This window comes from Callorhinus ursinus, unplaced genomic scaffold, assembly GCF_003265705.2.
Source record: "Callorhinus ursinus isolate GAN/ISIS: 27379988/994484 unplaced genomic scaffold, GSC_fseal_2.0 scaffold11, whole genome shotgun sequence".
Classification (NCBI taxonomy): domain Eukaryota; kingdom Metazoa; phylum Chordata; class Mammalia; order Carnivora; family Otariidae; genus Callorhinus; species Callorhinus ursinus.
Genome location: NW_027397073.1, coordinates 3,323,791 through 3,343,762, shown reverse-complemented (window position 1 = coordinate 3,343,762; position 19,972 = coordinate 3,323,791). Strand labels below are relative to the sequence as shown.

The 19,972-nt window shown below is 42.3% G+C and overlaps 1 protein-coding gene across 4 annotated transcripts in view; it reads left to right on the top strand.

The window, feature by feature from the left end:
* ZNF407 (zinc finger protein 407) overlaps nt 1-19,972 on the top strand; it is a 480,646-nt gene that overhangs the window by 155,251 nt on the left and 305,423 nt on the right. For all 4 annotated transcript variants that reach the window (XM_073898026.1, XM_025886368.2, XM_073898028.1 and 1 more), the window contains exon 4: nt 7,173-7,247. In XM_073898026.1, the coding sequence (XP_073754127.1) occupies nt 7,173-7,247 (75 nt within the window). The remainder of the gene's footprint in view (nt 1-7,172; nt 7,248-19,972) is intronic.

Here is a 19,972-nt window from a genome sequence, read left to right as displayed (position 1 = left end):
TTTAATATCCTGTGTATACTTTTTTGTCCGCTGTACAGGGTTTACTGTGTTCATAGAATGTTGCTTATAAATATGTACAGTGATGAAAATTAAGTTGCTTAGCTTACACCGATTTTGTGCTCACTGCAAATTAGATGACTTTGGTTGATCACTGCTGTTGATCTTAGAGCAAGGGGGAGACTTTTCAAATTCCCATTTGTGGTACTGAGAAGTTTTAGTGCACCATCAAGCCCTATTTTAAAATAATATATGTCTTGTTTCTTCCTGATCATGCGGACATGACCTCTTTAGGTGTCTGTTCCACCCCCTGGATTTTAAACCCCATGAATGTGGAGACCGCGTTTTGTTCCTCTTAGTCCACCGAGGCCCTCGTTCGTTGCTTGGTGTTCTGTGTGTGCTAGTTCCCGGCCGCTGAATGACAGCTGTGGGGTGGGCCCAGTACTAAATAATGCATCTTTGTTTTCTCGTTTTTACAACTTTCTGAGGTATTATTATCCCCACACTACACATCGGGAAGGAGAGGATCAGTGTGATTCAAAAAGAGAGGAGCAGGATCACTCACATGGTCAGTGGCGGAGTTAGGGTCTGGTCCCGCTGCCTATGGCGGAACCCGTGCCTTAGAAAGAGTACACCCGGGCACGTTCCTGTCTCCATGTCAGCGTTCCCCAGACTCCAGAGCAGCACTTTCTATATGTGTCCCGAAGATGCAGGTCTGAGATGTACATTGGTTTTTGTGACAAATATTTAGTGGTCCACGAAGTTGAGAGAGTGAGCTGCGCACATCTCCCCTCCCTCTCTTGGGTCTCGGTGCTCAGGAACTGCTTCCCACTGGGAAGCCTGTGGGCTCTCACTCTTCTAACCCAGTGTTGCCCCAGTTTTGACTTCAGCCCTGCCCTCCTCCATCCCTCCCCTTTTGGTAATATCCCTATTAACTTCCTGCAGAGCAGTCATCTATAGGGTACTTGGCAAATGTTGAGAATCTGGATAAAAGGTAAAGGTTTTGGCATGACTTGTAAGACCCTTCATGATTTAGAACTCTGCTGTTTTTTTTCTTTGTTATCTCAGACTTGTACCTAATTCTCTAGCAGTCTTTCTTGACCTTTCTGTGTTATTTCACTCCCCACTGCATGTCCTGTTTCATGGGCTTGGAATCTGCACCCATGAACCAGTTTAACCGTTCTGCTCCCAGGCCTCCCTGGAACCTTGAAGAGGCTCCTGCTGTCTGCGGCCTCTGCTTGCCACCTCGGTGATGGCCCCTAACGCTCTTGATCATTGTTCACTGCTCTCCTGTCTGTTCTTTGCTTAGGCCTGAGTGCTGTTTGCTTTTGGGTCCCCAGTGCTTACTGATGGTATTAAAACGTGAACCTTTTAATTAGTGTTTGGATCGAATCCCTTTGAATCGCACTGTAGTTCTTAAGAACATGGCGTTCCTAAGGAGACTGATAGTGTGGCAGGCAGCTCCTCTTCCTGCTAACCTGGCGCCTGATTCCAGAGGTAAAATGTTGGGGGTGGTGTTTATGTCTTGAACCTTTGAGCCTAGGGTGGGTAAGAGCTAAAAGTGGTAACGATTTATATAATGTTAAGAATGTGTGAGTCACTACACTCTCTACTGTGCAAACAATAATCATGTTATCCTCATCACACCCTTATTAGGTAGGAACAGTTACTAACACCCCATTTGATATACGAGGAAACCAAAGGCACTTCATTAAATAACACGTCTGAGCTTACACGGTGAATTCATGCTAGGCCAGCGATCGACAGCAAGCACTTTAGGTCCAGAGTCATGTCTTAGTGGCAGTGCTGTGAGGGCTTAACGCTGGGCACCACCTGTGAGGTGGCCCTCTGTAGTGTCTGCTGCATCTTTGGTGGCACCTGCAGGATTGATAGGAAACCTGAGTTGTTTACCTTTTAGGAAAGCGAGGGCCTTTTGTGAGGGGTGCAGTGCAGAGAGAGGTGACAGGATTGGGGGGTCCATGGTGGACCTTGGAGACTCAGAACACCAGTGAAGTCCTGGAGAAGGAGCAAGGGGTGCGGGGATGCGGTATCACATGTAGGTTTCCTTTCTTAGGGGACTCTAGCGTTTAGAATATGTGTATAAATGCTAGGAAAATACCAAATATTAGTTTCCTTTAAAGAAATACTAAAGTTTAGAATTTTTACTCATTTAAGCCTTTCTTTCTTTCTCCTAGTTAGTTAAAATTATTATTTTTAATCCAGAGACTTACCGCTCAAAGTCACACTGTAAAGGAGGAACAAACCAGGCCTTGGGTTTGCGGCCGTTCGGAAGTGTGTGACCATTCATTATTCTCTGCTTGCTTGTTGCTGCCTTTGGTTTTAGAGTGCTCTGTTTCTGCCGCCCAACTCCCCCTGCCCTTCTTGGAGACTGAGAGAAATACAATGTAAATGAGTCAGCGTGAGTGCTTGCTTATATCTCAGGCTGCTGGCTTTCAGGTAGGTAGGTGTTTTTGTTTGAAGTGGTGGATTTGTCAGATTCTGCATCTTGAGCTTTGAGGTCATCTTATGTACGTCAACTGAAATCTTCTTAAAGCTGTTATGTGTGTTGATTAAGGTGTTAACTTGTCCAATGGACCGGAGGCTTTTGTAGTTGACATCCTTAAACTTTTCTTTTTTCCTGGCTGTAACGAGATCCCTGGCACGATATGTACATTTACATATATATTCACACACATACATACATGCAGAGAGAAGCACATCTGTGTATCAGTAGCATGATGAATGTTAGCTATCATTCATTCATCTGTCCTTACCTGCTCCTCATGCTGTGTTGTGTTTCCAGTGTTTCTTCAGTTCTTAAAAAATTCCTGTGCAGCACTGCTTTCCTGCCCTTTCCACCCAGGGGCTTGCAACTCAGAGGAGGTACTCAGTGTTCTCAAAGTTAGTCTAGGCTTAGCAGGCCACCGGGCCAGGGGCCACCTTTCCATCCCCCCCCCACCCCCTCCCCGTGCTCGCTGTACTTGCCTGGGGGCTACTGCGAGCTAGGCAGCCTTGCTCTGCTCACCTCAGCGTGCGGAGCTCACTCACCAGCGTTTGTTGGGTCCGCCACCATGGGCTCTGATGCCAGCTCCCTGTGCTTGTGGGGCTTTGTTTTTTAAGTTTTATGCTTCTTCAGCAGTGACTGAAAACTGTCAGTTATGTTACTGTTTGGCTCACTCAGCATTCCTCTGGGTAAAGCCCGCGTTCCAGCAAGCAGTTTGGGAAGTGTGGCGTGGGTGTGGAGGGACCAGTGGGAGAACTGGGTGGAGGGCTCTGGATCCCTCAGTAAGACCCAATGAGTAAGTACATGTGCTCGCCTCATAGTCCTGAATTAACATGTCTTACGGATTCTTGTTAACTTCCTGTGTTGTCGTGTTTGGCTTGTGACTGCCTACAAGCAAATGGAGTTCTCTCTCCTGTGACCCATGTGGCCTACACTGACCTGATCCTCAGACGTTTGCAAGTAGCTGGATATCCTATCCTACAGGCCGGTCTTTGAGGAACATTTGCCCTTCTTAGACGAGGGCCACAGAAATAATAACATAGCAGAAACTCAAGAAACATACTGCTCTTGCTTCTCCTCTTTGCTCGAGTTCTGGAGAAACAGGCTGTGCACACCTGCCGTTTGGCCCCTGCCTTGAACGCCTGACGTGCACGTGTGCGTTAGGGAATGCTGGTGTGCTGTGGTTCTTGGTTTCTGTTGCTTTCCACATCTCCTTCCCTGTAATCGTAGCATTGTCTCTTATTTACGTAGGTAGATCCGTCAGATAATCTCTCATGACTCTCAAGTGGAAATAATTCTGCAGTGATAAAACCTAAGGGACTAAAGGAAGAGGCTCTGATGAGATAGATCATGTAGGAGAAATTAGTTTAAAATTAGAAGTTAAAATATGAAATGTTTGTCCTGAAAAGTAGAAATCTATAGCTAGAATGTAAATGTTATTACTCTGCTGCGCTTTTGACACCAAAAACAATTTTAAGTGATGCTATTTTAGGCAATTCTAGATACTTGGAAATCAATCATATTTAAAAAACACTATTTCTTATGATTTCAAGGTGTTCCTTCAGATTGTCAGGCATTTGCAGATGGAGAGTCTCAGAGAATATGTTCTAGCAGGGATCTCGCCCTTGACGGCAAGACCAGAGGTTGGCCTCTTGTTAAGTGCCGCTGTCAGAGTCGGCCCCCCGCCCCCGCCCCCGCCCCCGGTCTGGTCCCTCTGGCTGCTGGGAGCCACCGGGCGGGGCGTCAGCCCCTGGGCCTGCAGTGCCTTGGCTCCCCGCGGGGCCAGCCCCTGAGGTTGTTGCTCACACCAACACCAGCCCCGCCCTGCCCTGTCCTCCCTAACCTCCCACTGCCTCTGCCTCTGAGAGCAGGCCCCGCTCACGGGCTCAGCCCCAGCGGTCCTGGCTGCCCTGCCTTCTGTGGCCCGCGCCGTCCCCGGCCCAGCCCCTTGCCCCCTTCACGCACACACCGCCCTCCAGAGCCGTCCGGTGTAAAATGTTGATTCTGTCCTGACACTTCAGATCTTCCTTCTTGTTTTGGCTTTTGTTTTGTTTTGTTTTGTTTTGTTTTGTTTTTCTCCTAGTACTTATCACACCATTTAAGATGCTGTATGTTTTACTTTTTGTTCTTACCTGTTTCCCTCGCTAGTTTCTACGTTTTCTGAGGCAGGCACTCTAGTTTTGTCACTGTGCTCTGCAGTGTGTCCAGGTGCTTGTTTTGGTGCATGCCCGTGTGACCAGCGATGTCCTTGCAGGGCTGTGGCGGGCTTGGTAATGCTTCATCCCGCCGAGAAGCTGCACATTACAGAATGAAAGCTCCATGAAGGCACAGCTCTGTCTGATTGTACACATTAGTGACACACATAGTGAATGACCAGTAAATGTGCAGAAACACAATGAATGTACACGGGCATAAGTATTCATCAGGAGCAAGGCGTTTCGATTGTATAGCTTGTCAAATTTGGGACTATTTTTGTTTTATTTCTGCTGATGTATAGATTATAAAATTTCCAAAGCAATTTTTATGTTAAAAATATTAAAGCAATACTATGATGAAGACAGTGAGAGGTAGACTACATTCAGTAATCAGAAATTGCTGGCAATATTATGTTCAGATAGTCTGGTAAGATGATTTTAGTCATGCTTTTAATTGAGGATGACATTGAGACTTTGATGCTACTTGTACTTATGTAGACCAAATTTAAAGACTTTCATACTTACTTTAAGTCAGATTTTAGATGAATGAACATTTTGCATTTCAGTATAATTGAACTGTATTTTAATATTACAAATTTTCCCCATAATAATAAAAAATTGTTATTCCTGCAAATAGTCTCCAGACAGTCAGCAGGTGATTTAAGGATTATATTAGGTAGAAGCTTTCCCTCTCTGTGTGCTTTAGTTTGTTCCCCTGTGCAGTGTATTATTTTTGTTTCAATTCTTAAAGCTTACACATTTTAATTAATAGAAGTTTTTTCTTTTAGGAACTGCACTTTGGTTCTAAGCCCACATCTCTTAATTTATACTTGGTCGTGTAAATAAGCTGTGCTTTGCAACTTTGGGTTCTTAACCTTTGCACTTTGCTATTAGCTTTATGTTTTTTTAATTATAAGAAAATAGAGGACAGTAGGGAAGTTATGACTTATTGTTTTCCTGCATTCTTTTTTTAAGGAAATGTTATTTTGTCCAAATCAAGCAGAAACAAATATAGAATATCTTGTACTGTATTTTTGCGAAGCCTTTAATATCATCACAATTTGATTCTTTACATGTAATCATTATTTTTCCATTTTAATGATTGATAGTGTGCTCAGTTATTTATAGTGTCAAGCGTGTATTGTCCGTAGTTATTACCTAATATATAAAAAAGAATGAATGATGCCGTTTTCAGCATATACAAATACGTTATTTGAATAATGAAGTCACAGTCATTTAAAAAATACAAATATATTATTTTAGCCTCGAAACTGAGGTTCCCTAATACTATAGGAAAAGAACCAAAATAGACCAGACATGAAAAAAAAAGAAGAAAAAAGAGGCACTCACCTTTTTAGACATGGTTTCTGTCGTAGCGTTTGGCATGTCTCTTCCATAAGGCCATAATACTTTACAGCCTTACGTTGCCTGTTTGCGCAAACATGTCCAGATGAATTCAGTGTTTAATGTTAAGAATCTTATAACATGCCAATTTGATTTGTAGCCCTTCATATCATAGAATGCTAATTAAAATCATATTTTTGCATATGTCATGCCTTTCATGTACATATGCAAATAGATTCTGTTGCCTTTCAGCTATTGGTAATTAACTTTATGAAGGACAGCTGTAATACATAATTAACAAAAATGTTTGCAAGCCCTTTTACACTGAAAGTTATAACATTAAATTTTTTTTTCTTATCAAGAGAACCACTTTAGTCTGATGCTTCTGAATGAGACCTAAATTGTTTAAATAATCACACTATGTAATTAAATTGTTGTTGTACTGTGTTCAGAAGGAGACTGGTGTTCCATGGACTGGCTGCTGATTCCTGTCCATTTCATATTTATGTCCTCAAAATTGAATTAAGTAAGCTGATTTGTGTATAAAATAAGATAGCGTGTCAGGTAATACTATTTGTTTTAGTTATTGATATCTTCTTGGCACTTAAGTACTTTTTTTTTTTGCATGTGCCACAGACACAGTAAACACTTATATCATTTTTAAAAACCTCTTTTCAAATTATTACCATGTTTTCAAGAAAGCTTCATGGAGGCTATTTATTTTCTCTTTTATAGTCCCTTAAATATTTCATAAAATGACATTTTCTCAAACTCCTTCCCTGACTGAAGTATGGGATCAACTAGGGGGCAGTGAGGGTTATGTCGAGGCATCGCTTTGTCTCTCTTAAGACAGGGAAGGCAGTGACTGAGCTACAGTCACCATTTCTGCCCCTGTTCGCACACTCGAGTAAGAAAATGAACCAGTTAATTTAAATACAGTTATTTCTTTCGGTTTTCAGGTATCACAGTACGTTTGATCTGTAGGCAAGCTTCTTGTTTACCAGGAATGTCGCTCTAATGTTCATTTTCATATTACATCTGTTTATAATCGCCTGTTTTTAAGTATTTTGTGGACATATTTTTAGCAGAGAGTCATGTTTTAGTTCTATAATTACTGTTATTTCTTTCTTTAGGGTTGCTTTTGTAATGAAGAAGCACTTAAATACGCATCTACTAGGCAAACATGGAGTTGGCACCCCAAAAGAAAGGTAATTTTTGCTCATTTTAAAAAAATTTAACAAATACATTTATATTTGCATTTTAGGCTTTGCTTAATGATGTGACTTCTAGAATTTTTATCAAGTCAGTTCATCATGTTTTGCATTTGTGGTACTCTGTTGTTGAATGTGATATTTCATACCATTCTCCCACAAAAATTTAATGTCATTTTAATTTTGGAAATTTGGATCTAAAAGTATTTGAAAAGATTTGAGGGACTTTGAATTTGTGAAATTGTGGAATAACCTTGAAACAGTAGAAAAGTTTATTTAGGAGACGATTGACCTCTGCACATGTGTTTGAATGAACTAAAATAATTATATAAAAGTAAACTTTGTCTATTTTTTCCTGCATTTTTATTTTGAAGTTTTAAAATAGTATTTTCGAATTCTTACTGTAGAATTAAACATTGCTGATACTAAAAAAGAAATACATCTTGTGTCATCCCCAAAATAATACTCTAGTTGCCATGTCATGAAAAATAACACTACAATTATTATGTCATCAACTGCCAGGCTTTCTTTTTTCCTGCTACTGTATCATAATTAGCTTCATCACATAGACTTAATTATATTAGGTGAGCAGAAATATAGCAATGTCAGCTATCAAGTGAGTATGGCTACTTCTAAAATTTTTGAATCTCTAAGATGTATAGCTCACTCAGAGCTAGTGAAAATTCCTCTATCCTTCCTTCAAAGATATAGTATATTTCCTCCCAATCCTCTATGATGGTATCTGAAACTCTCTAGACACTCCCAGAAACTTTTGGTTTTTAATACTTTTTTAAGATGTCAGTAATGATGCAGTTCGTTCTATGAGTCTGCAGCCCAGGACCTCCTAGAACCTCTTCCTTATTTGTAAATGTTTAATTGCCTTTCTAAAAAATTTAAAATGCTCTTACCAATATTTTCTGTGGTTACAAGCAATTTGACTTGACCCTTCTATTGAAGTCATACTGTTTTCTTTAGTGTTTTAGTTTGGACATGACTACGGTGTCAAAATATTGAGTGTTACGTATGCCTACTCTTTATCTTTTGATTTCTGATACTTCTCTTTGTGGCATTATATTTAATTTGAGCCAAACTGTATGTGTTGAGCATATCCTGAATGCATAATTCTTGAAATTCAACAAATTCTGTATTACTTACATTATGGTTTGGAACTTGTTGCAGTTATGTTTCATGAGTGTATAAGGAAGTGGAAACAGAACATTTGTATGCACTCTGTTTTTGTTACTTTTACATGCATTATCTCAGTTAATCACTCTGTGATGTTATTAGCAGTGCATTATTATTCCAGGTTTTTAGATCTAAGGGTTGGGATTAAGGAATATGCAATAATTTATTCAGTGTCTTATAATTAATGAATATTAGAATTGTTATTTTTCGGACTCTAATCCCATTCTCCTTCCTTCTACTGATTATCTCACACTGAGAATCTTTACATACAGTTACGTAGGGATTTTGTTCCCCAAATAAGTTTTGAATGAAAACAGTCTAGATCAGATGATTAGTAAAAAGAAAATATCCCCCTACTGTAACTCAGATGTGTCATTTTGCTTTTTATTTAGACATTCATAAAGGTTAAATAAGTGTTCATATCACCTTATACTAATGAAAACTTCACCACCATATACATATTTTTATCCTCCAAGCACTTAAATACAGTAGGCACCTCCTGTATATTATGATAGGAGATTGAAGATCCCAGATGTACTGTTTGGTTTCCATTACCTTTCTGTATACTCCAGGAACACTTGCTTGTTTCCGCTCGTTTCAGCCCCTGACACCTTCAGGGAGGCTACACAGAGGCAAGAGAGAGATAGCATGTCTTTCTTCCCTTTGAGGCGTGGTAAGCTTTTTCTCTGGCATTGACACAGTTTTGGTTCTAAAATTGGGAAAGGAACCTCAAGTGGGAAGGCACACCCCGTCTCCTGGGTCCTGACCCCCTCGTAGTCCAGACTGTTGAGTTCCTCTCAACTGGACATCTTCCATTGAATTGTTGTTTCTATTAAGACCTCTGTGTTTCAGAACACTTCTCATTTAGGACACCTGTCTCACTGCACAGAAATAGTCAGAAGGTCTGGACCCTGTGGCAGCATCCTTTCCCAGTAGACCCGTGGAGCTGGGGAGAGTCGCATTCAAGTAGCAAAGTCTAGCATAGTTAGTGCCAAAGGGCTCCTATTCCACCTTCCTCCCTGCCTTGGAAAGGGAATTGATGCCTTTTAATGGTTTTAGCAAACAAAGAAACTCTTTATCAGCATGTTGAACCGTCACTTTGGGCATAACTGTTCTGTAAATTAAGTTAAACATTTTTTTCTTACCTATTTAAAACATTAATGCCTTGGTTATAATTTTGCAAGCTTGCTGTATTTTAATTTTTCCAGGGCAAAATAATCAGCTTACTTTTTTATGTTTTAAATTTGATTCTCCCCTCTTATGCATTGCATATTATAGCAAATAGTAATAGAAGTTAGCCAAATAGGCTGTGACAATTAAATTAATAATGCATTTTGTTTGCAAGTATTTAGGCCTTGTACTTTGACTGATATATGCAAAAATGATAATTTATTACAAGTAAATTCATATACTTGCACTATAGTTTGATGAACCAGTAAATTTTGTCAGCATGATTGTCATTAGCAACAGAAAGCTAGATAATTTCAAATATATATGTTTTGACTTCATGAACACCTGAAGTGATGGCTTGTGTAAGAACAAGTTTTTTTTTTGGTCCCTAAATTTGCATGAACTTATTTTAAGGTAGTAAATACACCACTGTATTTCTGAAGTCTTGTACACTTAAATATAAAGAACTAAATACAGGCACATTCGATTTACATTCCAAAATAATAAACTCCAATTAATTTGCAAGTTCATTCTAAAGTATTTCCTATTTTAGGTAAGTAATTCTGTTTGTAATATAGCAAGCCAAAGTATCTTTATGACTCTTTGAGTTTGCTAATAGTAATCTAGAAAACGAGCCTATGCACAATTACAATTGAAACAGCCATATAAGTTTATCTCATGTGGAAGCCAGGTGCATATTATAATAGAAAGGGATGGCATGCCTGGTTTAGTGTTTGGAAGTCAGCTGGGCTTTGAGCGACTGTAAATAGGAGGAGGGGAAGGGGCTCCCTGGGAATCTGAGTTTGTGGTATCCAGGCGCCAGTGGAAGTTAGCTGCCCTGAGAGCCTCTCAGGAAGGCTCTTATGCCCCCCCAACCACTTATACCAGTAGAGATTTTAAGTTGGATCCATGCATCAGAGAGTCTAAGAGCTAAATAATTTCATGATCCACCGAAATGTACCTATTTTTTCAAGTTATTAATGAATGAAAGTATTTCTTCAGTGAATCAATTTTGGAGGCATCTACTCAGGTTATAAGGTTCAGACCAGTGCATTATTGTCCACATGGGGGGTTGTTTAGGCCCTGGGGGAGGGTCAGGCTGGTCAGTGCTTTTGTTCAGGTAAGTGGCTTTTCCCCAGGCCTCCTTCAGATTTTAATTGATGCTGGCTGTATCCCCTTTTACTAGATGCTTGGGACTTGTGGTTAGCCATCTCCCTGTTCATGGCACCTTTGGTCTTACTGATAAGTCAAGTCTTTCCCCCCACATGTCTCTGTGTACACGTGTCACCAGGACTAACTGTGGGTAGAAGTCCTGGCAGCTCTCATACCTGCTTCTCTTTTGCTCTGAGCCTCTGGGACCACACAGGACATCCTGTAGGACTTTGGGGTCATCCTTGTCTCCTTTCCTTTCTCTCTTTTCTCAGAAATGTTTATATGTTAGATATGAAGGCATCACTGTTCTTTTCAGTTTAGATGGAAACATCACCCTTTTCCTTGAAACATGAAAGTATCCCAAACCCAGACATTCCTAGAGAAAGCATATAGATATGCATGTGCAGTAGTTTGGGTTATTAGAAACTTAGGTTACTTTTATTTATTTATTATTTTTTTTTGAGGATTTTTTTTATCTGAGAGAGAGTGAGCCAGAGAGAGCATGAGCAGGGGGGAGGAGCAGAGGGAGAGGGGAAAAGACTCTCTGCTGAGCTGAGCAGGAAGCCAGATGCCAGGCTTGATCCCAGGACCCTGGGATCTTGACCTGCGCTGAAGGCAGCAGCTTAACCTACTGAGCCACCCAGGTGCCCCAAAAACTTAGGGTACTTTTAAATGAGAGAATAATACATTTTATAAAAACTCTGAATGACATTTATTTAAAGTTATTGTCACTTGATTGTCCATTTGAAAGAAATAAGTTCCTTTGGCTAAGTTGTCATAATTGCATGCATTTTCTTTATTAAAGGGTCATCATCAGGGCGCCTGAGTGATTCAGTGGATTAAGCCTCTGACTCTCGTTCTCAGCTCAGGTCTTGATCTCAGGGTCCTGAGTTCAAGCCCCAGGTTGGGCTCCACTCTGGGCACTGGGATGGAGCCTACTTAAAAAACAAAACAGAAAGGTTCATCGTCTTCCTCAGTGTTTATTCCTTGTGAATTTCTGGATGGTAAACACTGTTTTCTGTTCTACCACTGAAATGGGTAGCACATTCTCATGGATGCACTGAGATCCTTTACTCTGTGTTTATGAGCATCATGTGATCTCTGTGGAGTGTTTTTGTAAAACTTCTCAGGTCATTTCTGTCTGCTGGCCTCAGGCTCGCTCTCACCGTTGCTCACCCCCTGTGTATTGGTCTCCCTCTCATTTCTTCTCTTACTCTAGTGGCTGGCAGATTTTTTTTTTCTTTATTTAGGAAAAACAAAGTGTTTAGGGGCTCTTCTCTGCTTTAAAAACTATATATTTATACCAGATATAACTCTCTTGAGCCCAAATGGAGGAAAACATGTCTTCTTTCCATCTCGGCTCGCTTACTTTAATGAGTGGGAAGTTGTCATATTTTGATGTTCTAGTATTGCCTGAGCTCAGAACTCTCTTTCTTCTGTCTTTTCCCATTTCTCCGTCTGCAGACAGTGTCCAGTGTAGAATTAGTATCCTGTGATCATTTGCCATGGTTTTATTGTGCACAAGTAGGATTGAACAGACATATAGCCCTAAGTAATCACTTCTACATGGAAAGATAGATAGAAGTCACATCAATTCATCTAAACCCAAGGTTATTTATTATTTTTAGAAAATTTCCTTTTATATTTTACTGACTTAAACTGACAGTTTATTAAGGTACATACAGAGATAAGTATATATTTTCCATGAAAGATATCTTGTCAGTGTCTGGGAAATATTTCTCAATTAAATGGGTAATTTAGATGTTCTATGATTGCTTCATGCCAAATGGTTTCTTACTGAAATGGGTATTTTCTAACTTTGACTTGATGAATTTTCCTGGTGGAAGTTAACAAAGGGGTCAGTGGTCTAGAAGGTCGGGTTCTCAGATCCTCATAGTTGTTTGAAGTTTCCAGCTTACTTTTTGGGGAGGTATTTGGACCTAGTTAGAGATAATTCTCATGGCTCATCCCCAAGGGAATGGAAATCGCTCTTCTCAGGCTTATGCCTTTGTCAGGCTCCACAGTGTCCACGAAGCTGTGGCGGCCCTGCTCCTCCTTCCGCTGAGGATTCAGAAGCTCCGTGGAGAGTCTGGATTCTGCACGTCTGTCTGATTGTTGACGGTCCTACATGCATGTTCCTTCTTTTCCCTTCCTGACGTGCTGTCACTGGTACCCTTTAGGTAGCACCGTGGCTAGAGAGCCCCTTTCCTTCACTGCCTTGCTTTTGTTTTCTTCCTCCAACAAAATGGACGTCTTAGTTTTTATGGTAATGACTTACATTTAAGGATGTTTTAAGAACCTTATAAAACCTTATAAATTCCTATTTTTATTATTAAGTTAGTTCTCAGGTTGCTGCTCGTGAAAATATGTCCGATCTTCCTTGTGAGACTCAGGGCCAATTTATTTCTGGTCATGGTTCCAGGAAAGGTTGTGCCTCTCTGAAACAGCTTGTCATTTTGGTTTTAAGTACCAGCAAATCCCATAGATAATTGAGTTTTCCTCTTTATGTTTACTGCTGGGAAGCTCAGTGCCAGAATTATAGTTCATCTCTAGACAGTGGGCTTCATGGTACGCATTTTATTTACTACTGTTACTTCGTGTCTCATCATTTTTTTCCCTTAGGGCAGATTCCCATTTTATGTAAGCAGTATGTTGTAACCACCTCACATAAATCAGTGCTTCCATAATTCAAGGGAAGTTTTGCATTGTGAGTTTTTGTAAAGTAGGGTCAGTGTTTGTGAGCACATATGCCTTCAGCTGTTTGGTTTTGGGGCAATGTGTTTAGTATCGTGAAGTCCTATTATGGGACTTTGTAGAAATTGTCCTTGCCCTATGGTATGAAAACTTAGTGTACTTCCTTGTACTACTTCTAATGGTGCTTTTTGTTTCTCAAGATTATTTATTTTGAAGACTGCTTGCTGCTCAAGTTTGCTGAGCAGACGTAGTTAGTAGGTACTCCACAGGGAAAGAAGTGGGGATTGCTTGCCTTTCATATCAGACATCCTCTCTAGCTTGGTCAGAAATAAGTGCTGCTCTTGGTACATCATGGTTATGTTGATCAAATACCATATTTACTACTTTAAAGGAAATTCTCACATTGGTAGCAGAAGAATTTTAAGTGTTAATGAGATATATATATATATATATATATATATATATATATGTATATGTATATATTTGTTACAGAAATGTAAGATTGTTTTCTACTCTTTCTAAACTTTATTCTTTAATTTTAAGCCAGCATGTTGAGCATTCATCTCTGCATTTAATTCTTGGGCATTTAAAAAACATGAGTATTATACTCTGACTGGTGACCATTTCCTAAACAATGCGTAGTCTGTGGATCTTTAGTTCTTCACCTTATACCACTCTCCCCCAGCCCTATGCCCAAGGTCACTCCAGGCACATGGGAAGTGAACATGCCAGGCTCACACACACCTCACAGAGGGCCCCTTACTGTGTTCTGCTGGGAAGGCTCTGACTCCAGATTACATTTAAAATGTAGCCCTGCAAAAAGGTCTTTCCAGACCATCCATCCTAAAGTAACACCTCTCCCAGACATTCTCTGGAATAGTACCCAACTGTCTTTCCATCAGAGTCTTCTACCTGATAGAATTCTATTTGCCTTTATGTGTGTTTTAGCTCTCTGTCCTGACCGCAGCCCGTCAGCTCCAAATCTGAGGGGCATGACAGCAGAGGCTGCTTCATCTTTAAACAACAGCACCATCTGAATTTTGGAACACAGTAGTAACTGTAGTAGTAAATGTTTACTGCAAGAATAAGCCAGTGAATAAATGAGATGCCTTTGTCAGCAACTCCCATAATAACCCTTATGCAAGACTGTTTCCTCTCCTAAAACTTCCCTTTGTATTGTTGTGTAGCTCTTCCCTTTCTTTCTACAGGTTATGGACACCAATCTCTTCTAAAAACAAAAATCATATAATACTCAGGGATTGTGGGAAGAGTTAGGATGAGCCTGGGAAACTGGGTTGGAATCAGGCTGAAAAGAACCTGGAGTCAAGGGGCAGTTACCTTTGACTCTGTCCATAAGAGGAAGCACGTGAAGTTAGAGCTCTTGGAATTATGCATCCGTCAGTGTGGAGTTCAGGTCCCAGGGAGAGAGTGTGGGCGAGTGGGTTAGCATCGTCATAGCAACAGGTACTGCTGAGCACTGTCGCCCGTCCCTGGCTTGCTGCCGGGACCCTTCCCTTGTTCCAGCTCCAGTGTCCTTCACCTGAATCATGCTGCAGAGCCACCCTGCAAATCAGCTTTTAATTGTCTATTTGATTTTGTTAGACACATTCTTTTCTCAACTCCATAACCCATTTTCTTCCTTTCTTGATACTTTTGTTCTCCCCCAGCCCCTGCTGTGTGCACTCTGAGAGCATCCCATCTCCTGCTTCCCAGTCCAGATATTTTGTTTCCAGTCTCAGCCTGAGGCCCCTGTCCTTTATGAGTCCCTTTTCATTCATTCCATCTCTGATTGGCCTTGTTTTTCACCACATTCCTATGAACATTGGTGAATAAAGGGTAGATATGTGTATGGTTAGGAATTCTTCTACCCCCCACTTCTGGCTCCCAAAAAAAAACCCCAAAAGACTATGATAATACTGCATACATTATAATTATGTCATCTAGTGCTAGTTCAGTGAGTTATTAGACCAGAGATGTATGGGTTAGTACAATGACGTCTGCTTTATTCTGTGGCCTCCTCTTACTCCCATATAGAAATTCACAACTGAACCCTGTGGGGATGTGAACTGTCTATACCTTTTTTAGTGTGAATGTTTGAATTGCTTTTGTATTGCTGTGCTTTAGTTTTTTGCTACGCTTTAGTTTAGTAATTCAGTCATATCTTGGATATAAGAATATCTTCTGTTTTAACCTTTTTTAAGGTCAATGAATAAGTGATTCCAAATACGATCAAATATGTTAAATGTTCAGAATATAGGTGTTTCTCCCTGGCAGGCATCTAGAATATTTTTGGCTATTCTCGTCTTTTATTTCACTTAAATTACTTTTAGAACATTCGGGCTTATACATCTGGACTCTGACTAAAATATGCCTTAAGCTCTTATCTTTAATTCCCAGTCAGTGCCAGAATTAAAAGAACAAAGGCCTATATGTTCACTGCAGCCTTCAATTATGCTTAATTACCAACTTTGATACAGTTTCATTATACAGTACTGACTTTTTGTGAGAGGTTCTTTATATTCATGATGTCTTGGTAGTTGCTTATAAAAGTCCAAGATTAAAATTTTTCCTGTGCAATTTTCAGGAAACTTATAATCTTTCTGAAGTAATTTTTATAAAGTTGGATCAAAGCAAATTTGATCGACCATTTTAACAGATGAGAAACAAGATGTCTACATTTCATTACACTCCAGAGCTCCCATGGGAAAAATCAAGGGTTCACATAGGTTACTCTCTAAGATCTTCCCCCCCATTTCTTGGTCCTGGGGTCACTTGTATAATGTTGTGAGCTTAAAAAACAAAGGGCCTCTCCACTGGTGCTACGGCTCTCCCATCCTTAGTGTTGACAGGATTTTCTCCTGTGATGTGCCCTTTGAGACATACTGGTCCCGTAGTAATCCTAGTGTTCTTCCGAAGCACTGGTTTTCATTTCAGCCAATCCTTTATTCCCTTTCAGAAGAATCATGATTTCGTTTGATGCTGACTAAAATGTTAGCACCTCCTAAGATTGAATCATATATGTTAACACTTAGGTTGAAAACCATCAGATATTAGTAGTTTCATAGGAGTCAATCTAATTTTATTTTGAGTTGTTTCTAGCATGTGATCTCAATATAGAGATCTGCTTTTCAGAGAAAGAGTCAGTTCCGTTGAGTTCTAATGTAATTCCAGTTCTTTCTTGCTTTATGGATGCTTTCCTAGACCTAGTATGGTACAGTAAGTGTGATAGAGGAGTTGGGTCAAGGTAGCATGAACAATGTGAGCGCACTGTGTGTGCTGTTCCCACCCACCCTGGTGCTGGAAGCCATGGCTCCGTGTCCTCTGTATGGGTCAGCATGGATTGTCCTTTCAAACAAGGTCCAGATTTTGTCTCTGTAAATCCTCCTCTACATTTTCATTCTCTATGGTCACATCTTCCCACCGAGGTCAGTGTACTACTTAATTCATTCTACATTATTTTCCTTTTAAAATAGGTGGTATAGGCCCTATTTCCCCACTAGATAATTTCTTGAGGGCATGGTTGGTGACTTTCCTTCTCTGTTAGTTTTTCAGAGGGTGATTGACACTCAGTGACTATGGATGGATGTAAGATACTAAAGTCTTCATTGAAATTTTTCTTTCTTAAGATGGACTTTTTCTTTGTTGGTCTGATATAGTCACACTATGAGAAGGGTATTACAGACTAACAGAGTTTTGTGTCCCTATAGATGGTCCTGCCTCTTAGTGTAACAAGCTCAGGTGCATTCTTCTGAGTCACTGTGCCTTTCCACCTCATCTCTGATGCTGAGCATGACACCTATTTTCAGTTCTCAGGGCTTATGGTGAAGTGAGCATGAATTTGTAGTTGTACAAATACAAAAAATCATAATCTGTATGCATAGCATTTTAAAAAAATTCTTGTTTTTAGGTGAAAATGTATTAAAGCAGCTTTCAGTTGCTAATGTCTAAATAATATCTGTACCCCCTTTTCCATGCTTACCTGATTAAGCAAATGATTATGGGAAACAGCAGGTTCAGCAGAACATACATATGAAAGTTTTTATTGAAATTAAACCCCGATTTTTTGCATATTAATTACAACTGATAATTTTCTTTTCCATTCTCACGGCATTCAAAATGTCTTTCTCTCATTTCATATTTATAATTAAGTAATATGGATTGCCATATATTATCAGCAAATAGGAAGTGGCAGGCTTATTGCTGGCTATGAAGTACTTAAAAATATATGGTTTGGTTTTTTAAAAAAAATATTATCTATATGATTACCAGATTTTTTTTTAAAGATTTTATTTATTTATTTATTTGAGAGAGAGAGAATGAGAGATAGAGAGCACGAGAGGGAAGAGGGTCAGAGGGAGAAGCAGACTCCCTGCTGAGCAGGGAGCCCGATGCGGGACTCGATCCCGGGACTCCAGGATCATGACCTGAGCCGAAGGCAGCCGCTTAACCAATGAGCCACCCAGGCGCCCTGATTACCAGATTTTGAAGATGAGGAAAAATTTTAACCAAATAATTACCCCAGTGTTTATTATCTTGTTATTAGTACTTGTAATAATGGTTTCTGAACGTATTTCAAAGCTTCAGTGAATTTTTGAGTTTTCTCTTTTGCTTAAACAGGAAAAAAAAAAAAAAGTACATAGAAGATAGCCTTATAACAGCAAAGGAAGAAGCAGGGCGGCTCCATCTGAACCCGGAGGAGGGCCCCAGGGACCGCATCCGTGATGCGGCATCTTCTCTGCGTCTCGGGGGAGTTGTGGGCTCCTCATCAGAGTAGAGCTCCCCGCACGCCGAGCTCTGCGCCTTGTGCGCTAGGCCGTGAACCCCTGGGGCCTCAGCCTCCGTGACAGTTGATGCCGGAGTGGTCAGGCGTCATTTCGGTCGCTGCGGGCGTCCTGCCGCGACGCGGCCGCGCTCCGGGCACGCTGGGTCCCAGGCGCAGCCGCCCCGTCGTGGCACGGCCCCGTGCGCGCCTTCTTCCTCCGCTCCGCCCCGGCGCCTCTCGGGAAGAGCTTGAGGCCGGAGCGCATGAGGCAGGTGGCTCAGCTGCTGGGGGCCGGAGGGGAAAGTAAGGAAAGAAGGAGAAAAACGTCCAAGAAAGTAGGCGTTCCCAGCCGGAAGTACGAGGTGCGGTAAGCTAAGATCCGGGCGTGAGCTCGCGCTCCCGGCTTCGGGGCGGCCGGCCGGCCGGGTGCTCGGGTTCGGTGGCGCCGCCGCCGCGCCCGCGGCCACCGGGCGTGGGTTTCGGCCGGTCCCGTGCCCCGAGGACTGTGGCACGGCCGTCGTTTCCCACAGTCGGTTGCGCGCCCGCCGCCACGTGCTCGCGGCACAAGAGGGCGGAGGGAGCGCCGGGGGCGGCCCGCCCGGCGGCAGCCGGCTTCGCCCTCGGACCCTCGTCCCTCTCGTGCTCTCCGTCTCTCTCAGATAAATAAGTACAATCTTTAAAAAAACCCAAGAACTCGTACTGAGTCTCTGGCTAGAGGAGAAGCGCTCCACCGCGTGGAGGAGGTGTGACCGGGTGCTGCGCACAGGGCCCCCTTCCTGGTCGCGCTAGTAGCGGAGGCGCCGGGGTTGGAACAGATGCCGTTTGCTCGAAGATCGTTAGCCTTTAAAAATGTACCTGAAATGGCAGAGTGTGAACTGCTAATTCATGTCACTCTTTAACTCCTTTGTTATGGGAGAAGTTTGACTGGGAAATCTCCGGAAGCATTTTACTTCGTGTAGGAGGAGGTTACAGTGCAGGGACCCTCCGTGTTGTGGGGAAGCGGTTTTTGTTTTTTTTTTTAAAGATTTTATTTATTTGAGAGAGAGAATGAGAGAGAGAGAGAGAGAGAGCACGAGAGGGGCAGGGCCCGAGGGAGCAGCCGACTCCCCGCCGAGCAGGGAGCCCGAGGCGGGACTCGATCCCGGGACCCCAGGACCCTGACCTGAGCCGAAGGCAGTCGCCCAACCGACTGAGCCACCCCGGCGCCCGGAAGCAGTTTCTTCAGGGCGCAGAGGTCCCCAGGGAAGGGCCCTGAAGGCAGCTCGCGTCCCTCACAGACGGTCCCCGCACAGACGCACAGCGCGGTTTCCGGCGGCCGCGCCTGACCGCGCTTTTGCCCCGAGTCCTGCCGAGGCCCCGGCAGTGTCTGAGGACGAGGCCTGCTGAGCTCTGTCCTGGGAGGCGGACGGGCCCCAAGCCAGGGGTGGGCGTTGTGGATTTCAGTCGGAAGCGGCTTCCTTCTGCGGTGCGGGTTGTAACCGGCTGTGCGCCGCGCCCCGTGGCCTTCTCACAGGCGCCGCCCGCGTTCCAGCGGCCCTGTGCGCCCCACCGGGGAGGTCCGCGGGCTCCGCGGAGCGGCGGCAGCGCGGCCTCCATGTGCCGCCCAGCGTGCTGTGTGCCGGTGGACGCCGTGCGCCCTCGCCCTTTGGGTCGTGGGGACTTAGGCTGATGTCGCTACAGCCCTGGCGTTCCGAGTTGCAGTGCAGAGTTAATGTATTTTCCTCATTGGAGGGATTCATAGCTTTATTAATGAATTTGG